The sequence below is a fragment of the Parasteatoda tepidariorum genome, chromosome 1 (assembly GCF_043381705.1).
Source record: "Parasteatoda tepidariorum isolate YZ-2023 chromosome 1, CAS_Ptep_4.0, whole genome shotgun sequence".
Classification (NCBI taxonomy): Eukaryota; Metazoa; Arthropoda; class Arachnida; order Araneae; family Theridiidae; genus Parasteatoda; species Parasteatoda tepidariorum.
Window position 1 is genome coordinate 79,580,068 of NC_092204.1, and position 23,631 is coordinate 79,603,698.

At 28.9% G+C, this 23,631-nt stretch overlaps 1 protein-coding gene across 1 annotated transcript in view; it reads left to right on the top strand.

Moving 5' to 3' along the window:
* The first annotated feature begins 381 nt into the window (after nt 1–381).
* Nucleotides 382–23,631, top strand: part of LOC107441083 (synaptogenesis protein syg-2) — a 75,472-nt gene continuing 52,222 nt past the window's right edge. The window contains exons 1-4 of the mRNA XM_016054226.4: nt 382–610; nt 4,565–4,778; nt 10,154–10,242; nt 17,590–17,946. Of these exons, the coding sequence (XP_015909712.3) occupies nt 382–610; nt 4,565–4,778; nt 10,154–10,242; nt 17,590–17,946 (889 nt within the window). The remainder of the gene's footprint in view (nt 611–4,564; nt 4,779–10,153; nt 10,243–17,589; nt 17,947–23,631) is intronic.

Consider the following 23,631-nt stretch of genomic DNA (forward strand, 5'->3'; position numbering starts at 1 on the left):
GATTGCTTTGAAATTTCGTATGCATGATTGTTTTGAACAGATATGGCTGGAATGATGCCGACTGGGGACGTATAGTCTTTCGCGACGAATCCCGCTTCCAACTGTGTCCTGACGATCATCGAAGACGTGTTTGGAGACGCACAGGGCAGAGGGGGGATCCTGCCTTCACTATTGCACGCCACACCATCCCTCAACAAGGCATTATGGTCTGGGGTGCCATTTCCTTTGACAGCTAGACCCCTTTGGTCGTCATTAGAGATACACTTACTGCACAGCGGTACGTCGACGACATCCTAAGACCTGTTTTGCTACCGTTCCTTTTGCAGGGCCCAGGGCTGGTTTTCAGCAGGCAATACCAAACCACATACGGCACATTTTGCTATGAACTGTCTGCAGGCTTGTCAAACTCTTCCTTGGCCTGCCAGATCACCAGATCTCTCTCCCATCGAGCATGTCTGTGGTATCATGGGAAGGCGATTGCATCTGGCACGGATTGTTGATGACCTCGTTCGACAATTGGATCGAATTTGGCAAGAAATACCGCAAGAAACCATCCGGGAGCTTAACCGGTCTATGCCACGCCGTGTGGCAGCTTGTATCCAGGCTAGAGGCAAGTCAACACCTTATTGAACTTGTTACTGTAACTCTGCAATAAGTTATTCAATTGCTCTGAAATTTTAATCATTTACTATTCTGTACATTGTCTTCCTATCCACCAATTTTCGTTTCAATCGGACAACTCCCTCTTAAGTGCGTCGATTTTTTTGTTATAGAGTGTATTTTACTGGAAGTAAACAGAGAAATTAATCGATATGATCTAAACTACTTTATTTTTTGTTGTATTCAAGCATACCAGTTCTGGGATTTTTAATCGTAATGTACTATATTCTCAGCACGTCATAAATTGTAAATTTTTCTGAAAAAAGTTCTTTTTTTTTAATCTCTGAAACTTAACAAACGCTGCTTTAAAAACACAAAATTAAGCAATTTAAAATAACTATCATAACTCTTTCAACTATTTGATAACCTCAATAAACTTATGTTTTGTTGCATTTTTTTTCAAATACTTGATTCTTGCCAGAGGCTGTTGTAGAGTTTTCAAATCTTAATTTAGCCTTGCTCATGAAGCTATAGATTTTTTATATTGAACTTCTGGTTTTTTTTTTTTTTTTTTTTTTTTTTTTNTTTTTTTTTTTTTTTTTTTTTTTTTTTTTTTTTTTGAGACATGTACATGTTTAAAAATGTTTTGCAAAACAGGGGATCGCTAAACCGTTACTGCAATTCTTCTAAAGGAGTTAGGGCACATCAATAGGATTAAATAAGAATCCTTTTGATGTTCTCTTATGTAACCCATGCCCGGAAATGTTATCGTACGTAACAGTTCATAATAGGAAAGTGTTCCTAGTGGCGTATAACGACGTTTCCGGGCATGCGTTCTCGTTCAATTTTATGTTTGACGATCTGGCATAATTGCCCTAGTCGTTTGTGTTACTCACCCAGCATTAATAACTCCGTGTTATAGGGCAATTCCACGAAAGCGTCAACTTTTAAGTGAATTTTTTTTTTATGAAATGCATATTTTAATTTTAAAAATATGTTCAAAAATAGCCAAAGTCTACATATTAATGTTTAATTTTTGATAATTTTAAGTTTTTTGAATCTGGCAGCATTCTAAAGTAATCACATGACTGACAAGTGAATTCTTCACATTTGTGCTCAAATTGTTTTCTTGAAAAATACTTATAAAATAAAAGAAATGTATCTTTCTTTTGCAATATTTTGATAAAAATATGCATATAGTACAAAATTTAAGCATTTAAAACATAGCCTTTAAGTCATTTTAAGTTTAATATATTAAATAAAAGTAACTTTTTTTGTGTCATTCCGTCACATGTTTTAGTATATTTTTTTTAAATAGCAACTGCGTTTTTAAATGAAAATGTGTATATTTTGGAATATAAAGCAGATGTGGCATAAGAATCAATGAGAAATTGTAAAATTCTATGCATTTGATTATTAACTTCCAATAATTAGCGTGATGGAATGACACATCTTCGGCGTTGGGATGACAAAACGAGTCCTAGAGAAGCTTAGTCAAACACTAGGGAGTTATTTTCTTTTCAATTAACCTAATGGCTAAAACAGCTGTTGAAAGACAGATAAAATGTTGAAAAAGACCAAGATCCCCATGATATGATGAAGAAAAAAAAAACAGAGAAAGAAAAGCAGAGAAGAAAGCTTCCGCGACAAAAGTTGGACTTAAAAAACTCAGAAGTGCAAACGCTGTTGTGCAGAGATTGTGTAAACAAAGAGAAAATCAAATTCTACCAATCTCTTCTAATACAAATAATTTAAATTCCCTATACAAATTCCTGCAGAGTTTTGGTAAAGCCTTTAAAAAAGTTGTACACTCACCATAAAAAAAATTGTATACTCACTTCCAAAATCACCAATAGGGGTAAAAAAAATTAATTCAGTCTTTATGTAAGAAGCATTTAACATCGAACTCGAAAGAAACTAAGTGAGAAAAGTAATGTTGATGAGCTGTTTAATTTGGTTAAAAAAAAAAAATTCTGTCAAGATGATGTTAGTTACAAGCCCCCAAGTATGAAGGATTCAGTCATAATACAAACTCTGACAGAGTAACGAAGAGTGCAGATGCAATATATACTTATGGCCTTAAAAGAGGCTTTTCATAAAGAAGCATATATTGATGTAAAGTGTGTCTTATCTCATTTTTGTTCTTATTCTCATTTTTGTTAAGTGTATTTCATTAATACCTCACAGCACATGCACCTATAAATACCATGTAATTGTGATGTTGTTCTAAAAGGCCAAACAAGATGTTGGCTGCTGTAAAACGGCACATAATATGTAAAAGAATTTTATGATTTCATAAAGTCGAAGCAACAAATCGTTGAAGTTTTNTATTTAATTTTAGCAGATAATATTAAAATTTCGAAGTTTATAAATATTATTTTTGATGCAAATAATTTGCAATAAGACCTAGCTAGCTTACAACTTTACAGCATTTTTAACGAATTTGCTAAAGACCTTGATATTTTTGCTATGCATTTAGTATTTTTAAGAAATTATGTCTAAATTTTTTATCACTGTATTGATTTTCTTTTTTCTCATTCTACGACACTGTAATTGGGTTTTTTTTTATCTTCACTAATAAAACTTTCTTTCAAAAATTAGGGTAAAATAACAGGCAGCATCCTGTCCATCCGATTAACGGTAAAGTTTACGGCAAAGAGCATTTTTTACCTTTACCATTTTAAAAACCGCTAACAGCTAGTATTCTTATGAAACCATGAATACAGAACTTTGCTATTTTTCAACCCTTTATAACTGGCATGGTTTCAAAACCTTAAAAATGAAATTTCGCTGGACATTGAAGCTTGGCCTTTCGTTAGGTAATGAAAATTGGAATTAGTTGTATTTTATGAAATAAACCATGAAATGTGGGTTAATTTGTTTATCTGGTTGTTTCACCTATTATAAGAAATAGAAACACAAGACTTCCTTATGCTAAGCAGCTTTATGGAACTGCTATCCGTATGAGAATGAGAGTATGGTATTCTAATAGTCCAAGGTCACAAATTAGGGAATTCAGGCTACTGGAAACTTTTCATGCGTTGAAGAGAATGGAGGAAATATTGAGGTGCCAAAGCTGGGGTTCGAACTCTTGTTCTGTCGGTTATGTGATTGACAGATTAGCTCTCTCGGCTATAGCATGAACCCAGCTACAAGTGACTTCATTATGAGGGCCTAGTTGGTGTGATAAAATTTTAGTCGTTTAACCGTATTAGGTGAAAGCAGTTAACAAAAGAATTATATATATATATATATATATATATATAACGTTTTTTAACTTTCACATTTCGAAAAAAAAACTGACACAAATATAATAGACTATAATATAACAATATATAAAATATATTTATTTGAAAAAAACTGTAGCTTGAGAAGAGATACCGATAGAGGATTTGGAATTGACGATGTGAAAATATTACTAATGAGCTAAAAAATTACATACAATACAAAAAAAAATGTTTCCTAGTTCAATTTAATATTTAAAACGCAAAGTAAAATCTACATTCATATTTACTATAATGGTTTAATTTAAAATGGAAAAAGAAGCGAAGTGGAAAATTTGCCAGATTACTTTCATTCAAACTTTTTCTAGAATATACGTTGTATTTTAATCCTTTCGCAATCTGAGGGGGAAAAAACTAAATTTAAACTATTTAGGATTGAATAAAAGAACTTAGTTTCAGGCATCATGAGGTGATTCAAACAAACACATTAAAAAATAATTCATCAAAAAGTAGAAGAAAAAAAAATTCAATGTAAACATAATAATTCAAAATCCCAAAATCTACGCTTAATTTAAAAGCAGGTGTTTAAGAGGAAGTGGGTGGTATGTAAGCTTATAAACAACAGCGTAAAACAAGTGTGAATATGTTAAGTACTGACAAGCCCCTCTGAAACACAGAATCTTGGGTTTAGAACAGAGCACCGTGAAATCTCGAGATATATGTCAGAGTTCAATTCGAAGGTTATTATAGTATCATCTTCGTCTTTGATTGCCTCATTTCTCTGAGTAAAAGGCAATTGAACTGGAACGATATAGCGTTGAAAGGCTTGGTGAAGGAGGAGGGGGAAATTAATTGTTGTCACGATTTTCGACTGATTTTGCTGCACCAGCCTACAACTGCCACAGTCACGATTTTATCGGCAAGTGAAGATGCACCAACCTCTGCGAGTATCAGGTAAGTTTTATATTTTCAATGATGCTCATTGTATTTTAAAGTGTAATCCATCTAAATCTAATGTATGTGATAAAGTAATGTATCTAGGTAATAGTTGCTAAATATAAAGTTTAATTTTGCCAATGGTAAAACTAATTTAAAACATGATATTATTTTAAAAAAATGCGTGATGAGCGAAATTTGCTATACCATCTATAAAAACGTCTTGAAAAATTTCTGTAAAAAGTACAGCCACTCACGATGCCGGAGATCTTTACTAAAAATAAGTCCGTTTTTATAGAAACATGTTACGGACATTACCAGTACTTCATACAGTAAAAGTGTGTTAAACTTTTTTTTCTCCAATTTGTAAAAATTATGAGCTTTTTTTGCTATTTTTTCAATAAAACTAATGTTTTTCAGTTAGTTGAAGTAGTTATTTTATGGATAATTTTTAATTTGAATCTTTCTTAAATGTTTTTTACAGAAATGACGGGTGTCAGAATATTAGCATTTATTCAACAAATTTATTGATTTTAATCAACAAATTTAGAGGTTTTGATTTTTCTTGAACACAGTGAGACACACATTTCATTGAGAAAAACGAGAGGAAATAAGTTTTGAATTTTTTGAAAATCGAAGAAAAAAGCAGAAGTGAAATTGCCGTTTGAGTAATTTATCATCGATTAAATAATTAATTTCAATGAATCAATTAATAACTAATAGATTAATGTAATAGATCAGGATTTAAAAAGTAAGATTTCATTTCTTTCACATTTTTTGTTATTAATAAATCCTAATGGCTAATTAATTTTTCTATTGCAAGAAAGAAGTAGTTCCCACCATTTTGAAACTGTATGCATTAATGCAAACCAAAGATACCATAGAATTTTTTTTGAAAATCGAAGAAAAAAGCAGAAGTTAAATTGCCGTTTGAATAATTTATCATTGATTAAATATTTAATTTCAAGTAATCAATTAATAAGTAATAGATTAATGTAATAGATCAGGATTTAAAAAGTAAGATTTTATTTCTTTCACATTTTTTGTTATTAATAAATCCTAATGGCTAATTAATTTTTCTATTGCAAGAAAGAAGTAGTTCCCACCATTTTGAAACTGTATGCATTAATACAAACCAAAGATAGTACTTGCTTGTATTTCCACGGTAGTCAAAATTAATTTAACATTGTTTTGTCATTACGACAGGAAAATAAATTTAAGATATACATATTTATTGTTTTAAATTAATTAAAATTAAGTTATGTTCCTTAATTTTTTTTCAAAATGAACACTATTTGAAATTAAATATAAAGAAAATATTGTCAGTTTTCAGCATTTCAATAAATCAAAATAAATAATAAAAAGTTTTTTCTACGTAGTAATAAGATATTTGATATTCAATTATTAAATTCTTGACAGAAAAAATTTAGTTAAAATTGTCAAATTGCTCAGCAATGGCATTTTAGGTTAAAAAAATATCCTAGCTAAAAAAGCAAAATTTTAACGTATATAAAACATTTATTTGGTAACTTTTACCGTTTGTATAGCTACAGTTTTCCAAAAATTGTGGTTTTCAAAATTAAAGTTCTGAATCTATCTCAGGAGGAGTAATTTACCACAGCAAAAATACATTAAAATTATTGAGATTTTGGTGTTCTCATTGAACCACAAACACGATAAATTTTGATATATTCTTGAAGTTATGAAGAAATTTTTTTCTCAGTTTAGACTGAAAATTATCTTCATATTTATATTTTCAGGCTAATGGAAAAAAAAAATTCTTCGATACATTTCAGATATGCTTTTATTTAAATTCAAATTTAATTTGCACATTATACATTTATTTCTCAAGCTATTTAAATTCATTTTAATATTTCACATTCTTGTATAAAAAGCCTGCAATCTTGACTTACTTTATCCTCAAAATCCAATTCTCAAGGGAACCAAATTATTCATTTTGTTCAGTTCTGGATTTAACATAACAAATATAACTTTATACTAGCTCACATGATACAATTGGCAGTAAACCTACCTCAACTTCCGACCGCACTATAAAGGTGAATAATATTTACCTTCTATTTGTTTTTATTCACACACTAGGCTTATCTATCTTTAAATCTGATCGAGAAAGTATCGACAAGTATATTTGGCACAAATCTCTACTTAAGTCATTCCTTATTCTAGTAACTCTTGCAAGTCCCTAAAGTCCTTTAACTTTCTTTCTCAGAATTTAGTTTCTTAGTTTGCCTCAAAGATCAGCACCTCTGAATCTAACCTAATATCTGACTTAATCTATGATTACGAATCTAGTTGCTTCGCTTTATTTCTAGCGTTCGAGTGTGGATTTTTCTTTCTATTATCGTTTCCCAGCTCTGATTGCCCTAGTCCCTTTTCGGAAGTAATAGTAGTAACTAATGAAGGTTCACCTTAGGGCAGTTAAGATCCCACAAGAGGCATTCTTTGAGAATTGAGGCCTACTGAAGTGTGCAGAATGAACTCATTTTCGGAATACTTAGACATTTCGTTATATGTTAGGAAGTCCTTTTGTCTAGGATAGTACGTGAGACAGACCAACACGTATTCTATGCGTCTTGAGGTTCGTTTAGAAAGCTTCATGAGTGTAAGAGTAAATGAACTTGGTTTTAATTAGAGAATAGCAACTTAAATTGTTTAATTAAAATATTTTTATGAATGTATTTTTTAATAGAGATTTAGTTATGCGAACTGGAACTAATCGGGTAAAGGAAACTTTTATAGATATTACAAAATAAAAATAAACAAATATAGATTTAGAGTACTTGAATGGTTATATTATCGAAGTATTATAGTTTTTCAGCTGTGCTTGACGCAGTTCTTTTTCGGAAGTAATGGTAGGAACTAATGATTGTTAACTTTTGGGAAGTTAAGATCCAATAAGAGGCATTTTTTGAAAATTGGGCTCTACTGAATTGTGCTAAAGGAGCTCATTTTCAGAATACTTAGACATTTTGTTATATGTAAAGAAGTCCTATGGAACGGGAGTCTGGGGAAGAACTATCTTCTGTGTCTTGATGTCTATTATACACAGTCAAAAATTCTGGATCGCATTACGGTAAAAAGTACAGGGACTCAGAGTGTCATTTTTACCAAAACATGTTATGGAATAGAAAAAAACTAATAAACCGTAATTTTTCCAGTAATAATTACAGTAAAATCAATCAATTGCTCTAATTAAATAAACTGTAAAAAATACGGCGTAGTATTTTATGGCAAAAATAGATTTTACAGATGATGCTACCAAAGCACGGTTATTTTATATTGTAATTTCATCCGAAATTGCTTAAACTTCGCGAGATAGAGAATTGGATCTAGGTTTTCGTAGAGAATGACAACTGGAATTATTTAATTAAAATATTGATACCGATATATTTACAATTGAAATTCGATAATACATATGCAAATTGGAACTTATCAGGAAAAATAAACTTTTATGAATAGGAAAGATTTAAAATGAGTAAATATTATAACTAGCTCTGATATGCTTTGAACTTCAAAAATTTATACCATGTTTAATTTTATTAATGTCTAGTGTTTTTAGTTTAAAGATTATATAAACATTATTTTTCTCTGAGTATTGAAATTTATATAAAATAAAACTTAAAAATAGTGTAAATCTAAGTAAGGATTTTTATTTCAATTGCAAACACATTATTTATCGGTTCTAGGCGTAAAAAATATAAGGTTGATTTTCAGGTTTTAAATGCAGAATTAAATATTAACTAAAATTTCATTATTATACGGTTTTTTATACAAAAACTACCATTTCCCAAACTGTAATTGCCCTATTCCTTTTTCGATAGTAATAATATAGATTAATCAAGGTTTATCTTAGGGTAGATAAGATTAAACATGAAGCATTTTTAAAACTTGAGATCTACTGAAGTGAACTCCATTAGTATGAGCTCCATTTCCTAATATTTAGATATTTCTTTTCATGTTAGGTAAATTTTCTGACTAGATTTACTTTTTAATCCCCTTTTCATTTTATTTTTACCACTAAAGTCTCATTTATTCGTTTATTAATTTTATGTTCTATTGTTTCTGACAACATGTATCTTCATGCGCATTAGAATAAATTTAATCTCTTTATTACAAAAACGCTTCCTTTGAAAAAAAGCACATTTTTTAATTATATATTCCAATTATTATAATAATTACTAATTCTTTCAAACAATTGTTTATTTTGTCAATTTCATGCAGTTTTTTGCAGATAACTATAGCTCTGTACTTAAAAATTTTGCATTTCCCCATGGATTTAGTTCACCCAACTCCAAAAATGATGTCAACTGTAAACCAAAATTTTTGTACTCCAGTGGGAAATAACATATTAATATTTCCCCAATCATTTGCTATTATTATTGTAATTTTCATTGATCTGATGTTTTTTTCTTCAGATATTTAAGTTACCTATATTTCCACTAAAATTCTTGGTATCTATATCAGAAAAATTAATCTGATTTTAAGAAGTACTCATTTACACTTTATACGTAGAGATACGTATATTTACACTTTATACGTAGAGATACGTACGTATATAGAGCTGTGCATTATACGTATATGGTTATATTTGAGATGAGTGTGGTATTTGTTCCGCAATAAGCTTAAATTAACTTGAAGTTCAAAACATCAGCCTGTTAGCCTGTCATTTGAAAGGTAAAATAAATAAATAAACTTTATTTTACTTACAAATACTTTGTTATCAAGTAGTTTAGTTCTTTTTCTTCCCATATGGTTGATAAGTGAGGACAACTCTGATCTTAAGATCTATTAAAAAGATTAATGTTAAAACACAAGATTCTACATTAATAATACAGATTTTTCTATTACAACTGTAAGGAAATGGTTAGAATTCGAATATAATTAGAGAAAAATAAATTCAATACCCTAGTATTATATTGTGAGCTTTAGTTGCGTATGATTTAGTTATGTAGTTTATTTTGGGACTCATCTAATTAAATTTCAACCCAATGTATGGATAATAGGATATTAAATACATATTGAGATAATTCAGATTGGATATAATAAGAATTGAATTCAAGAGAGGTGATTGTATGAACTACGGGATAGGTAATTTATTAAACAATTGAAATCCAAGCAGTTTGAACATATCGAAAAAATGTCTTCGTACTTTTTAATTTAATAAAATGAAGTAGATGGTTTAATTGCAACTATTAAAATTGAAGAAATGAGAATTTTCTAATTAAGTTTACTTAATTGCTTAATAAAATATTAAATTATTAAATCTTAAAATTACTTAAGAGAAAATGTCATATTTTTTAAAATTAATAAGATAAGAACTTACAATTACTACAATATTATTCAATTTTTAATGCATATTTTTTTTTACTTTACAGGAAAAAAATGCAAATTATGAATACATATTTTATACTGTATTCTTCAATTTTTTGCATAACTACTGCTTCAGATACAATAATTAGTGATGGTGAGTAAATCTCTATAATTCGTGTAATAAATTCTTGATTACAAATTACTTTTGGTATAATTATTAAATAAATGCAGATTGGGTTGATTTTAAAATACTTAACTGTTAAGTTACAAACAAAGTTATCTTCGAAGTATTTGCTTGCATTAATTATAATATTTACTGACGTTAACTGATTTTAAACTTAATTATTTTTCTTAAAAATAAATTTAAAATTATTTCTGTAGATGAAAGATTATCGAAATTAATTGTTAAATTATGCTTGTTAGAGAATAATGACCCATGGATCACTTTCTTTAGACTTTTATTAGTACTTAAAAATATAATCAATAGTACAAAAAATAACTTACATATTTAATATTCATTCTGAATTTCTTTATTTAACCAAACCATGTATTGCATGAAATTACTTATCTACACATATTCAATCGCAAATAGGGAAAGATTTTTGGTAAATTTACCGCAGTGTATAGTAGTGAAATTTCTTGTTAAAAAACATCATATTTGCGGTAATTAAAACCAAAATATAAGATATTTAAACAATTCATTTGGTTATTTTTCCATTCACATGGAAACGATATACCGAAAATTCTGATTTTCAAAGTTAAAGTTATATTAATCCAGCATTTAATCAAAAATACAATGAAAAGTAAATTTAATCGATTATAAAGTTTTAATGTCATGTTTTTTGGTAGCATCATAAGATTACCAAATTTTACCGCATTTACCAAATTTTTTCACGCATAATATAACCATACTTCATTGCAAATTTTACCAAAGTCATTGCCAAACTGATTTGATAAAAATTGACTAGCATTTTAGTGCTCTCACTAAGTCAGAAACATGTTAAATTTTATCATATTTTAGTAGTTATAACCATATTTTTGACCAGTGTGCTAAGTATTACTCAACTTCTGTTAGATGATACAGAGAATCTCCATGGTAAAAGGACAGTAAAATAATTTTACACTGTTCTATTTTTTTACGAATCAGAATAAAATTATTTTTTTAGTCACATCATAGTTGATAAATATTTTCAAAATATAATTTCGAAAATGCAAGAATTAATTTCACGCGTCAAAAGTGAGACAATTCTTTGGAATAACCCTCTGCATTTTTGACGAGTTCCTCTCTTAAGATACTACTTCACATCTGATCATTTTTGACATTTTCTTGTCATCTATAATATTTTATTTTATTTTCATATTACTAGAATATGTTCCTAAATAAATATCAGTTTATTTAATTTTCGATATTTAATACTCGTACCCGGCCTCAAAAACTGTTTTCAAGCACACATTTATTTTTTCAAGTGCCTTTTTTATGACACACACAAAAATTGAATCATCAATCTTCATAATTTGTCAAAAGTTTATTTACTTTGCTTATCGTTTTGTTCATTCAGTTAATAACTATGTGGATATTTAAAAAAATTGAAATGGGTTGACTCGAAAAAAACTCGTTATTTAGATAAGGGGATAAACAATTTTGTCAATATTTGCCTCTTAAAAGCATTAGCGCTATACGTTTAATTGATTATGAATAATATTTATTTAAAATGTCTTTTAAATAAATATTTTAAGTAATATCATAAATAGAAGACTTATTTGTGCAAAATTTAAAAGAGTAGGAATATACAAATATTAATTTGCAATTAGCGCTTAGTAGACATAATTTATTTAGCTGCGAATTTCTTATAGCATTCTTAAAAATATGAAGAAAAAATAAAAATATTTGTAATAAATCATTGTCTTTATGCGTCACAGAATAGAATAAATATAATGTATAGAGCAGTGACAATTTGATTCGAGAAATATTAGAGTTGTTTTCTTGAAAAGTGTTTTATAATAGTTCTTTCCATACATTGTTGCATTATAAATTGTTTTGAAAAGTACAATATATCTATACTTTTATTTGGAAACATGTTTTACGAATAAACAAAACAAAATTAACAAGGCACGAACTTAATATATATATATATATATATATATATATATATATATATATATATGTATATATATATATATATATATATATATATATATATATATATATATATATATATATATATANATATATATATATATATATTTATTTATTTATTTATTTATTTATTTATTTATATAAGGAAGAAATAAAGTTTTTGCATTTTTGGCTGACCAATACCATTAGATAATCTTTTGATAATTGTTTATTTATTTAAAAAGTAAGGTTTAAAACAATGTTATAAAAAGTTTTTTACACAAAAGTAGAGTTCTCATTAAGTTTAATTTCTTTTAGTTCGTTATAACAATGTGTAAAAAGAAGATAAAATACTCATGCTTATATCTGTGCTGAAATAAAAATAATAAAAAACTAGCACAATTGAAAAAAATTTCGCAAAGTAAATAATTTCTCTTACACTGGAATATTTTCCAATTTTTATGAAATATTTTCTCATATTGTTGCATTTATCCGTTTTCAGTTCGCCCTTTGTAAAGAAAGAACTGATTTTCTTACTCGTACATTGAGAAAAAAAAGTAGTCAAAATTTCCAGAAAACAGAAAAATTTACCGTATTTCTGGCTGTATTGAAAAACTGATGATCATGATTATTTTTACCGAAGAACTTAAGTGATGATTTTAGTGAAATTAAGATTAAAATATTATTAATTAAAATTTGGGCTTATAATCTGTGGTAAATTATGTATAGTTAAATGTAATAATTTTATCTTGATACCTTAGAGCATGACATAAAAACCATTTATTCAGTTAAATTTACGTTTCAGATTATTGTTTTTTTTTTTAAATCTGCGGTGATAAGAATACCATAAGAACAGAATGTACAGATAATTCCATATTAACCGAAAGATTGTCAAATGTGTGGCTTAAATACAGTATGTTTCCGTTTTATTAAAAAAAAGTTTTTTTTTTCTCTCCAGAAAAGTTATTAAAACACAGAATTTTAATATAACCCAAATTTTTTTTCCATGCACTATTGAGAGCAAACAATAATGATCAGAATTGAATTTATATTTCTTTTTTAAATTAAATTCAAAATATGTAAGAAAATAATACGCAAACATTAACTAAATAGTGTTTGATGAAATACTTTTTAATTTTATTGTGTTTTATTTACCTTCAAAATAAAGTCCTCAAAGTTTAGTTTTTTTCTCATTTGCCTGAATATTTTTATTGATAATTTAATTATATTTAATTGTATAAAAGTTGCTGCTAGGAGACTTAGTTATAATGCATTATCTCTCGATCATCGGTTTTGAAAAATTCCTTCTAAATAACTTGAAACAATGTTTAGATCCGAAGTTCTTTGAAATATAAATCCTTTAAGAGTTACTAAATCACGCAAACATTGCACGTTTGATCTTTGAAATATTATTCGTAACGCATAATATGTTGCTATTAATACATCTAACTAGTAACAGGTAGACTTTTATACTTTGTCGGATTTATCCAGCCTTTGTCTAGTTAAATAATTAATCATACGCAGGAATTACTTGTGTAACAGAATTATTAATAGTGTTTAGAGAAAGTTTGATTGATTTTAATGGTTTTACTTAAATTGTGTTCTAATTACATATTAATTGCATCGTATTAGTTAAAAGTAATAGTGGCATATTCTACTATTTATCCATGACAGATATTAAGCTTTTAAAATATAGTGCTAATAGAAAGCATGGTAGATGTTTGGGATACAAGCTAATAATCTTAAAGTAGTAATCTTTTTTTTTATTATGACATTAAAAAAGATAATAGACTAAATATGAGTATTTAAACAGATATTTTACATAGTATTTTACTTGTATTGTTTATTTTTTTAAATATCTCTATAATCCTCTTAACCTCTTTTAACTTTTATCTTTAATATAAATATAAAAAATAAAGTCCTTGTCGTAAATTGAAAAGTAATTGAAATTGTGAAAATAATTAAAAAACATTCTACTTTCTTTTGTATAATATTATTACATTATTAAGCAATTTCTATGAAGATTTTTGATAGAGAAGTTTTGGCAAAATAAAATAAAATAAAACAAACTTTATATATAAATAAATAAAGTATAAGCTTTGTGATTTTTGTATGAATACAGCTTTACTGCCTTAAACACTTCAGTGAAGGACAAGAATTGTAAACACTATATAAGGAGAAAAATATTTTTGTGAATTTACTGTACTGTATGCTATTGAGACTTTTAATTGAAAAATCTACTGGTTATAAAAACAAAAATATACGGTATTTAAATCATTTATTTAGTAATCTTTCGCTCATTCTGTAACGGTATACCAGAGATTCTGGTTTTCAAAGTTTAAGTTGTTTATTACCACATATTTAGTAAGACAAAAAACTGGCATTTGAACAAAAGAAAGAGATGCATGCTCTTGCCTTTCTCTTATGTACATCCCATTGCCTTGGCATTACTTTCCACTTGTTTTCAATGGTGTTGATATCATTGTAATTGTTCGGCTTTAATTGTGCACTATTCTTAAGTAGAAGTAGGTTCACTCTTTTTGTCTGATTTTAGACAAAAACTGAGCTGGCATGTAAGAAATATCGCATGTAATCCAGCAAGCTCACGGAGAAGGGATCGTTATCTTATAAATAGTATCATGGTATGGGCAAAAGGAAGCTATGGCAGAGCTTTACGCTGGTGCTTGTGTATGAAATTGAGAGATTTATTTATATCTACGTGCTTCTAAATGTGCGAATATGGCTGGCCAACGATGCATTTATGATATTCTGTCCCTCATGCTGCATACTCTACGATAAGAAATTTATTTTCAAGGACGACAAAAAAAACACACGTTATCGAACAATCACTGTCTAGGAGTATCTAATAAGAAATATCTCGTATGACCAGCAAGTTCTCCAGATCCAAATCCCATTGAAAATGTTCGGGGTGCTGAAGAAAGGAGTTTTAATTTTCGACAATACCTTTCAATAAATAAAGATACTCTGAACCATGAACTGAACGAGGGGTGAAATAAATGAGTCAGAGTTACTGGACAAAACAGTGAAAAGCATGACTCATCGTCCTCTATTTTGGCTAAATAACGTATTGACATTTTCGCCAGGATAAAAAACAATTGAATATGCTCAACTTTACATATTCAGCATAAAATGTTGATAATGTATGATAATGATATTGTCATTAGAAAATTTTTCAATGCCTTTTAGATTTCCGAGCACTGAGAAATTACTCTTATTGTAATTTCGCTTCATTCTGGCAATATTTTATTTCCCTTGACATTCAGTTACGTTTTTTTACATGCTAAACAGACGCTAGTTATCGATCCTTAAAAATAGTACCCCAGACTAGTATATATTCATCACAAATAAGATATACAATATATATATCTGATTCAAATATACATAACCATATTCATATTTTTTACCACTGGTATAAATCAGCATGAATATTTCGTTTGTTGGGTCAATTTATTGAAAAATAAATAAAAATACTCATCGATTTTTTAAATTAGCATAATTCTTTTTCTACTTATAAATATAAACCCGTAAATAGTTCTTTTTCTGTTTTTTAAACACACAGTTTTTGTAACTTCATAAAATTTAGATGAAGCATAAATTAAATCTCTCGCATATGTTTTAAGATTAACTGTCGCATACTTTTTAAGATTAGCGTAAATGATTATGCTAAATTAGCATTTTATGTTTCAAAAATTTTTTTAAATTAGTCTCAAGTATTTGAAGAAAAAAAATTAATAAAAGATAAACAAAGTATAAAATATACGAGTGCATTGTAAAGAAAAAAAATATATTAATATTTTTTAATGTTATGATTTTATTTCTCTTCTTTCAGTTAAAATACACGAAGGCAAAAATAACGGCAAACTAGCAAAACTAAGTTTTAATTATTCGCATTAGAGCTGAGTTTATGAATATTCTGATTTTATATTCAATAATTTAGTTCTTCGCATTTTACTTTTATAACATTATTAGTTATTCGTGTGTGTTCTAAATAAAAAGTACTATGACGTAATTTTCTAAAAATTTGATTAAATGGTATTTTCTTTTTCTGCTTAATGCTTAGAAATCTGAAGTTAATTAAATACTTGTGTTAGGGCTACAGAAGTTAATTAAATATTTGAAACAAATGACGTATTGTTTCGTTAACATCTTCTTACTCTGAATTAAATGACATCAAAACCAAGTTGATAGGACTAATAGTTCAGGAGTATTAAGATATTTAGTAAGAATGATGTAGAGTGTAAAAATGAAGTTGCTAACGTAAGAATGAAGTATTTAGTAAGAATGAAGTTGCTTAGATTTGTTTACGCTTTTTAAAGAGATATTTATGTGCTTAAGACAATACTTCTGATGTATTTTTATTATTCTGATTCAAATAAATCAGTAGGCAGTCATTAAGTCTTATATTTTGAAAGTTATAATAGTCTAATATGTATGGAAATTACAGTTTTATACTTATACCTATTTACACCTCTGGCATTTCTTTATTGGCAATTAAAATACTGAATATTACGTATTTTTTACATTTATTTTAATGAAATAAGAACTTAGCTGATAGGAAAAATGTGCTTAGAAGTAATAAGTGCTAAAACATTTTAATCTAAAAGAAGTACAATTTTAGTACTTTGTGCTATTTAAGGATATGACATTGTTTTCCAATCAAGTGAAACATTGTTTTGTATGCACTTAATTAGGATTTAATTATATAAAATGCAAGTTATTCTAACTAGTAATTTCAAAGTTATAAGTATTTTATGCATAAAAATACAACAATAAAGTAAAATCTACAAATTAAGTATCACAACGTATTAATTAAATATCACCATTACTATAGTTACAAACAAAAGATTAAAATATATTTTAAAAATTTTATGGTATTACAATAAAAAGTGCTATTATTTTGGTATCATTTTCAAGATTTTATTATCTGTTGAAACAAAATTTTTTTTAAGCAAATTTATTTAAAATTAAAATTTATTCAAAAAAAGTTAATTTTAAATGATTTAACGAACTAGTCCTCTCCAGTTCCTTTTACTGTCCTAAGGTTTAATTATAAATATATATGTATGTAATGTCTCAATAATAGTAATAAGTTTTGAAATTGAAAATTGAGTTATCTCAAAAAAGAATCAAACTTAAATTTCTAAATTTATTACTATGTAACCACGTTTAAGTATTCCGTAGAAATATGAAGAGCAATAGCTATGATTTAAAAACTTCGGAACTTACACTTCTTATATTCTACTTTTAATTCAATTTTAGGTCAAAAAATTCATTCAAAGGTCTATTTTAAAAAGAAAAATTCGATTAATTTGTTCACTTAAACAGATAAAAAAAATAATATTTTTTCTAAAAATTTCGTTGCAGGTGTTGTGGCTATTGAAAACCAAGCTGTAGACATACCATGTCCAGCTTCTGCACAGATTCACATCAGAAGCAAGATACCTACTTTAGTTCGTTGGTTTCACAATCGATTTTATAAACCAATATATTCATTGGATCTCCGGTTTGTTTCAAACAAATTTTTCATTAACTGGACAATGACTCAGGGGCAGCATTTTCCATCAAATGAATTCGATGGCCGACTCTATTTGGATCTCCACCGTAATCCAATTGCTCTGAGAATAGATCCAGTTTTGTACGACGACCATGGTCGATATACTTGTCGGATTGATTTTAAAACTCACAGATCACGTATTAGTGTTCAAGACCTGAAGGTTATTGGTAAATATGCTTGAAAATCAAACAGTGTTCAATAGTTTGAAACAAAATGTTGGAAAGTATCATATTTATATCTTAAATTTACTTTTATATTGATAATATCTTAAATAATTTAACTCATTTTTTTCAGTGTAAATATTTTTTTCATTATTTGAAATTTAATTTTTATGAAAACTTCTTACTTATTGTAAAGTTTTTGCAACATAAAAGCATTTTCGTTTGTGCAATAAAAGAATTAACATTAGTTTTTCAAATAAACTAATAGAACATTATTTTGCCGCTAGTTTTGAAAGTGGAATAAGTCCATATGGAAAGTGGTATAGTGGGAGCGGAGTTATCGAATATGCCAGGCTTCATCTATCAAAAGGTACCTCGTGAATGAATCAAGTTAGCATGTCTTATATACCAGTGAATTGATGTTTAATTTTCGTAGTGGTAGTTACGCCACAATACTCCCCCGCCAGAATTTTATCAGGGATAGAATTCGATGGCCGGATACCACTAGTTGCTGTACTTGTGAAAGACCGGGAGAGCTGTATTAAGGTCACCGTTTTGAGTGCTGAATGTGAGAGTTGTATTATTTCACGATCGTAGTCGCTCCTGTGTTGCCTTTAGCAGTCGAGTGTATACGTTGTGTGTAATAGAAATTGAGCAGCAACAGTGCTAGGAATGGTCTCGCAGTCACAAGTAGCAAGTCAACTGTTCAATGTGTACCATCCATCGAAGTAGGCGTTACCAGATCGAAGTGTGCGTTACTGTCAAGATTAGCATGTTCATATCACGTATCACGTCAGTATGTCACGGAGGAGTTATCGACTATGGGAGGAGTTATCGACTATGCCAACCTTGGTCTATCAAAAGGTACCTCGTGATTTAATCAATTTAGCATGTCTTATATAACAGAGAATTGGTGTTTAATTTTCTCAGTGGTACTTATGCCGCAGTATAAGTCCACGGGGCGTTTGGATGTATGTTTGGGACATCTAACCTCTGTTATGCCGAACCACTTTTTTTTCTTCTACTGATAGGTTAAAAGGATTATGCGTTGATGACTGCTTTTTACGGTTGTCATCCACACATCAACAAACACCCATGATTAATGAGTACAAATTTTAATATCGCAATGCATTGTCAAAAATATATAGCGATATTTCTCCATTTAATCTAACTTCTTTATTGGCTTCCATATTTTTATTACTCTAATAAAATGTTAAGCGCATTAACAAAAATGCCGCATTCAGTAACTATTTCTTTGTATGATATTCACGACATTTTCATATTCGACGCACTATGTATTATCTGTAGCCGGTAACCTGGGTAAATCAGAGCCTGGCGTTGTTTTATTTTTTGGAGAACTTCGCTTCATGATACCAACAACAGATAAGTGCCGTTTTTTTTTCTATAAAGTTTATTTGATTTACAAGTTTATTAAAGAATTTATAATTCGTGATCAAAAAGGAGGTTAACAATTATTTTTTAAATAGTAAGTGCTAAAATGTTTTAGCATTATAATTTAATACATTTGAAAGTTTCAAAATTGAAATGCTGTTTTGACGTATTAATACGATAAAAACAAGCATATTTATGCTTAAGATCGTCACTGATGGTGAAATATTGTATTTCTTCAAATTTCGATAGCTTATGTCAACTTGCTTATTTAACTTTAGCACTCTGTCTGATTCATCATTTAAATTCTAAGAGTTTATTGAGATTTAAGAATGTTAATTTTTTTCTAGTCATTTCATTGGCTTCTATCTTTTAAATATTTTGCAAAAATGCTCTTTTCATGACAGCGCACAATCTGGCTTTCATTAATGGGATTTCATATTTTTTGTACTGTACTACATGATTCCGGAAAAAATGATTGTTCAAAAGACATTTCTCTAAAACTGCTGATAAAAATATGACCTAAATTGGTGCTCCTGTTATCGTGTTTTTAACGAACATGCAAACAGAGTTCCACTTCCATACAAAGATGATATACTCTGTATACAGTTACTGCTGAACATTATTTTTAAACATATCATTACTTTACAAAATTATATTTGTTAAAAATTTTAAGCAATATTAAGTTAACATCCCTTATTTCATTAAAATGTTCTAGTAAAAGTTATTTATGTTTCGTCATTGGATATTTTTACATTCTTACTTTTACTGAAACTAATTACAATGTTACTACTGGTTCAATTCCTTTTTTAAAGATAGAAATTTTGTCAACTGCACGCAAATATGCTTATAAGTTTCATGAAAAATATGTATAATCTTCTTAGAATGTTCTTTTTACTTAAGAAAACAGAAAAAGAAAGTCTTTTTACGAAAAAGAAACTAAAAATTTTAGAACATCCATTTTTATAGTTAGAAATGGCTTGGAAAATAGAAAAAATTTGAAGCTGTACCTAAAATCAGAATAGAAATCTAAAATCTGAAATTGAAAACGTAAATAGCAGGTAGGGGCCTGGTAAGAAATATGACATGCGGAAGGCAGAAAAAAGCCCATTAGTGCTACAAAATAGAAAAGATAGTGATGCCAAAGTGGTATTACACAGTTTCAATTTTAAGTCCAATAGGAACTCTGATACAGGTGCGGGTCCTCTGTAAATAACACTCATAAATAAAAAAGACGGGATAAAGCTACAAACTCGGTCAGAATACCAAATGATCTGCTTTAGACGCAGGATACAAATGTAAATAAACGCTAAGATCCTATTTTTTTCCCATTGAATTTATTCTTGAAGCAGATGCGTTCATGGTATTTCTAGTTGGAATATTTACATTGGAAGTACCGTTAAGTTCCATGTCGTTGTTTTATTGCTAATGTTTATTTTGGTTTCGATTCTGTAGATTTTTCTCCTTAGCTTCCAAGTCTTAAAAAGTGAAAACTGATTTTTCTATGTCTGTCAAATAAGTTCTTATAGCCACAGAATATTACTTAAAAAAAATATACAAATTTGTTGTTGTTGCATTTATAATTTGAAAATTATGGATTTTTCTCTTCATTTAATAGCTCATAATTCACAGCAAAGCGAGTTTTCATTTGGTTATACTAACAACCATTTCATGATTTATTCTGTTCAAAATTTGTATTGAAAATATAAGATTATTTTGTAAAATTCATAGAATATTTTGCGGCATTCTTACAAAAATATTTTGCTTAAATAATTTTAAAATGTTTGATAAAACAGAACCGTTATTTTTTTTTAATTTGAAACAATAAGTAGTTCTAAGCTAAAGAAAAAATAAAATTTTTCAAATGTTTTAGCTGACAGTTTAGTTGCAGTTTTTAAACGCGTTTTCTTTCTCTTTTTTTAGATCGGAGGCTAAAATTGCGTCTTTAAATCATTGCCTATGTTTCAGGACGAAAGCACAAATGCTTCAGGAGGATTTATAAGAGAGATACTCAGGCACATGCACCAAAAAACTGTTCCTTTTACTATCATAAATTTTTATTTTTTTCAATATAATTTTTGTCCCTATGATCTTCAATTATTAATTTATATATATTTTTTTCTCTTTGTTTTTTAAAATCTCTTAGATATAAATTTGTTCCACCAAACCAATTGCGTGACATGAGTATTTAATAAACCTCCATTGAAACTGAAATTACTTCAGCTGCAATTTTAAAAGCTAATTTTTAATAAAATTTTGATATATATATATAAATTTCTTTCTTTTAAAACATCTCATATATTTATTTACACTGAGACACTTCAAAAGATAAAACTCAGTTTCATTATAGATTCTCATTTTTTTAAATAACAGATAATTCGTATTTTTTTAATTCTTCATAGAAAATAATTTACTTGAAATATGCCTTCATATTTAAAACTATTTTCTGGCTATTTACTTCTTTTATCTATCCTAAAAACTAGTGTGTTAGTCTAGTGTGTCTATCTCACCATCATAGTAGATTTTTATTGACGTGAAATAAAAAAGGAAAGAGCTGGCAATTTCATTTTGCGCCTACCATCATCTATCCTATTGAAAAAGTTTGAAGCGAATAAATTCTCAATGGTCCATTAAAAAGGATGGGTCTTACAATCCAAGTAATTGCACCATTTGATTCTTATTAGAAAATGTTTTGCTGGCTTTGTTAAAGACTGATCGTTGCACTTTATTTTGTGTCTCAGTAAATGAAAATGAGATATCGCAGAACAAATAAATTTCTATATGAAAATTTTTCAAGTCATTAGAATATTATATTCGTTGGCAATAATATTTTCAAAAGCAGAGGTGGTAATTAAAGGAATAAAAAGATGCAATGTTTCTTAAATTGTATTATATATTATACGCTGCTTGAGAATTGCTAAGGAACAAATGATTTATGCAAAGTAGCGTTCCCGACTGCCCGGCAATAATTGTAAAATCAAGAGCAAAGGGAAGGGTAGAGCAGGACCAGATATCTCTATAAAGGGTAGTGTATACAAATTCTTCAAACATTCGAAAACTCTTACTGTTAGGTGCTTAACCAATATAGCCCTGTAGGTTGTTGAACTTATTTCTGTGAAATTCGAGGTGGTGTTGTAATAATTAAATGCCAAATATCAGTAAGACATCATTTGGGAGATGATGATCAAGGATAAGCAGTTGGACTACTGAGAGCAGGTTAAATTATCATTACAGTAGCCACAATAATGGTAGTGTCAAAAAGTGTTATCTCACTATTAAAAGAGGCCGCTAAAGCTAAAATAGCTATGCAAAAGTTTGCCGGTGGTCATGGTAATAATACCACACCTTAAGAGGATCGACATGTATCCCTTACCACAAAAAGGAACAGAAATGTCACTCCCAGTAAGATGCTGTAGACCTTGCAACCACTATCGGTACACAGTTTCCGCCAGAACAAGCTCACAACGATTAAATCATTTTGGTTTGTTCGCATATCGCTTCAACTGCACCATCGTCTAGAAGGATTATGCTGGTGTAAGAGCATATTGGTTAAGGTCACTAGCAATGGTCTAGAGTGATATTCTACCACGAATCCCGTTTCACAGTGACAATCAGGTCACCAGTTAGTGTAAAGAGATAGAGAGGGGAACATGTTATGCACGGCACTACGTTTATGAACGTGATCGGCGTGGCTCAGGAGTGCTGATGTGGGCAGACATCATGCAAAATGGCAGAACACCACTGCACGTCTGAGAGTCAGGAAGCGCAACATCCCAGCGGTATTGCAAAGAAGTTATTCTGGATCACACTCGTCTTTTTAGGGGAGTTGTAGGTCCAGAATTTATGTTTATAAACAAAAATTTGAGACCACACAAGAGCACTGAGGTATCGGAAACAGAAAAAAGTGAAGGTATTGTCCGTACGCGAAGGCCTGCGGACTCTCCAGACCTGAATCCTATGGAGCTGGCGAGTTTCACAAAGAACACGCCCTCCCCGAACTGTATAATATGTATAACTGTATAACTCATGACCACATTGAGGGAGAACTGGGACAATATACCCCAAGAACTCAAGAACTTTTTCAATGCGAGAATTGCAATGCGTCAATTGCTGTAAAATTGGTCACAAAGTGGTGGTCCTTAAGATTTAGATAGATTCTTGGGAGACTTGCTCGCAATCAGTTTCGTATCGTCCAATTAAAGCATTTGGAGTAGATGTAATCACACGTATCTTTTTTGTTTCCGTTTATAAAGTACTGTTTGTATGTTACTGAAATCAAATTATATATATATATATATATAT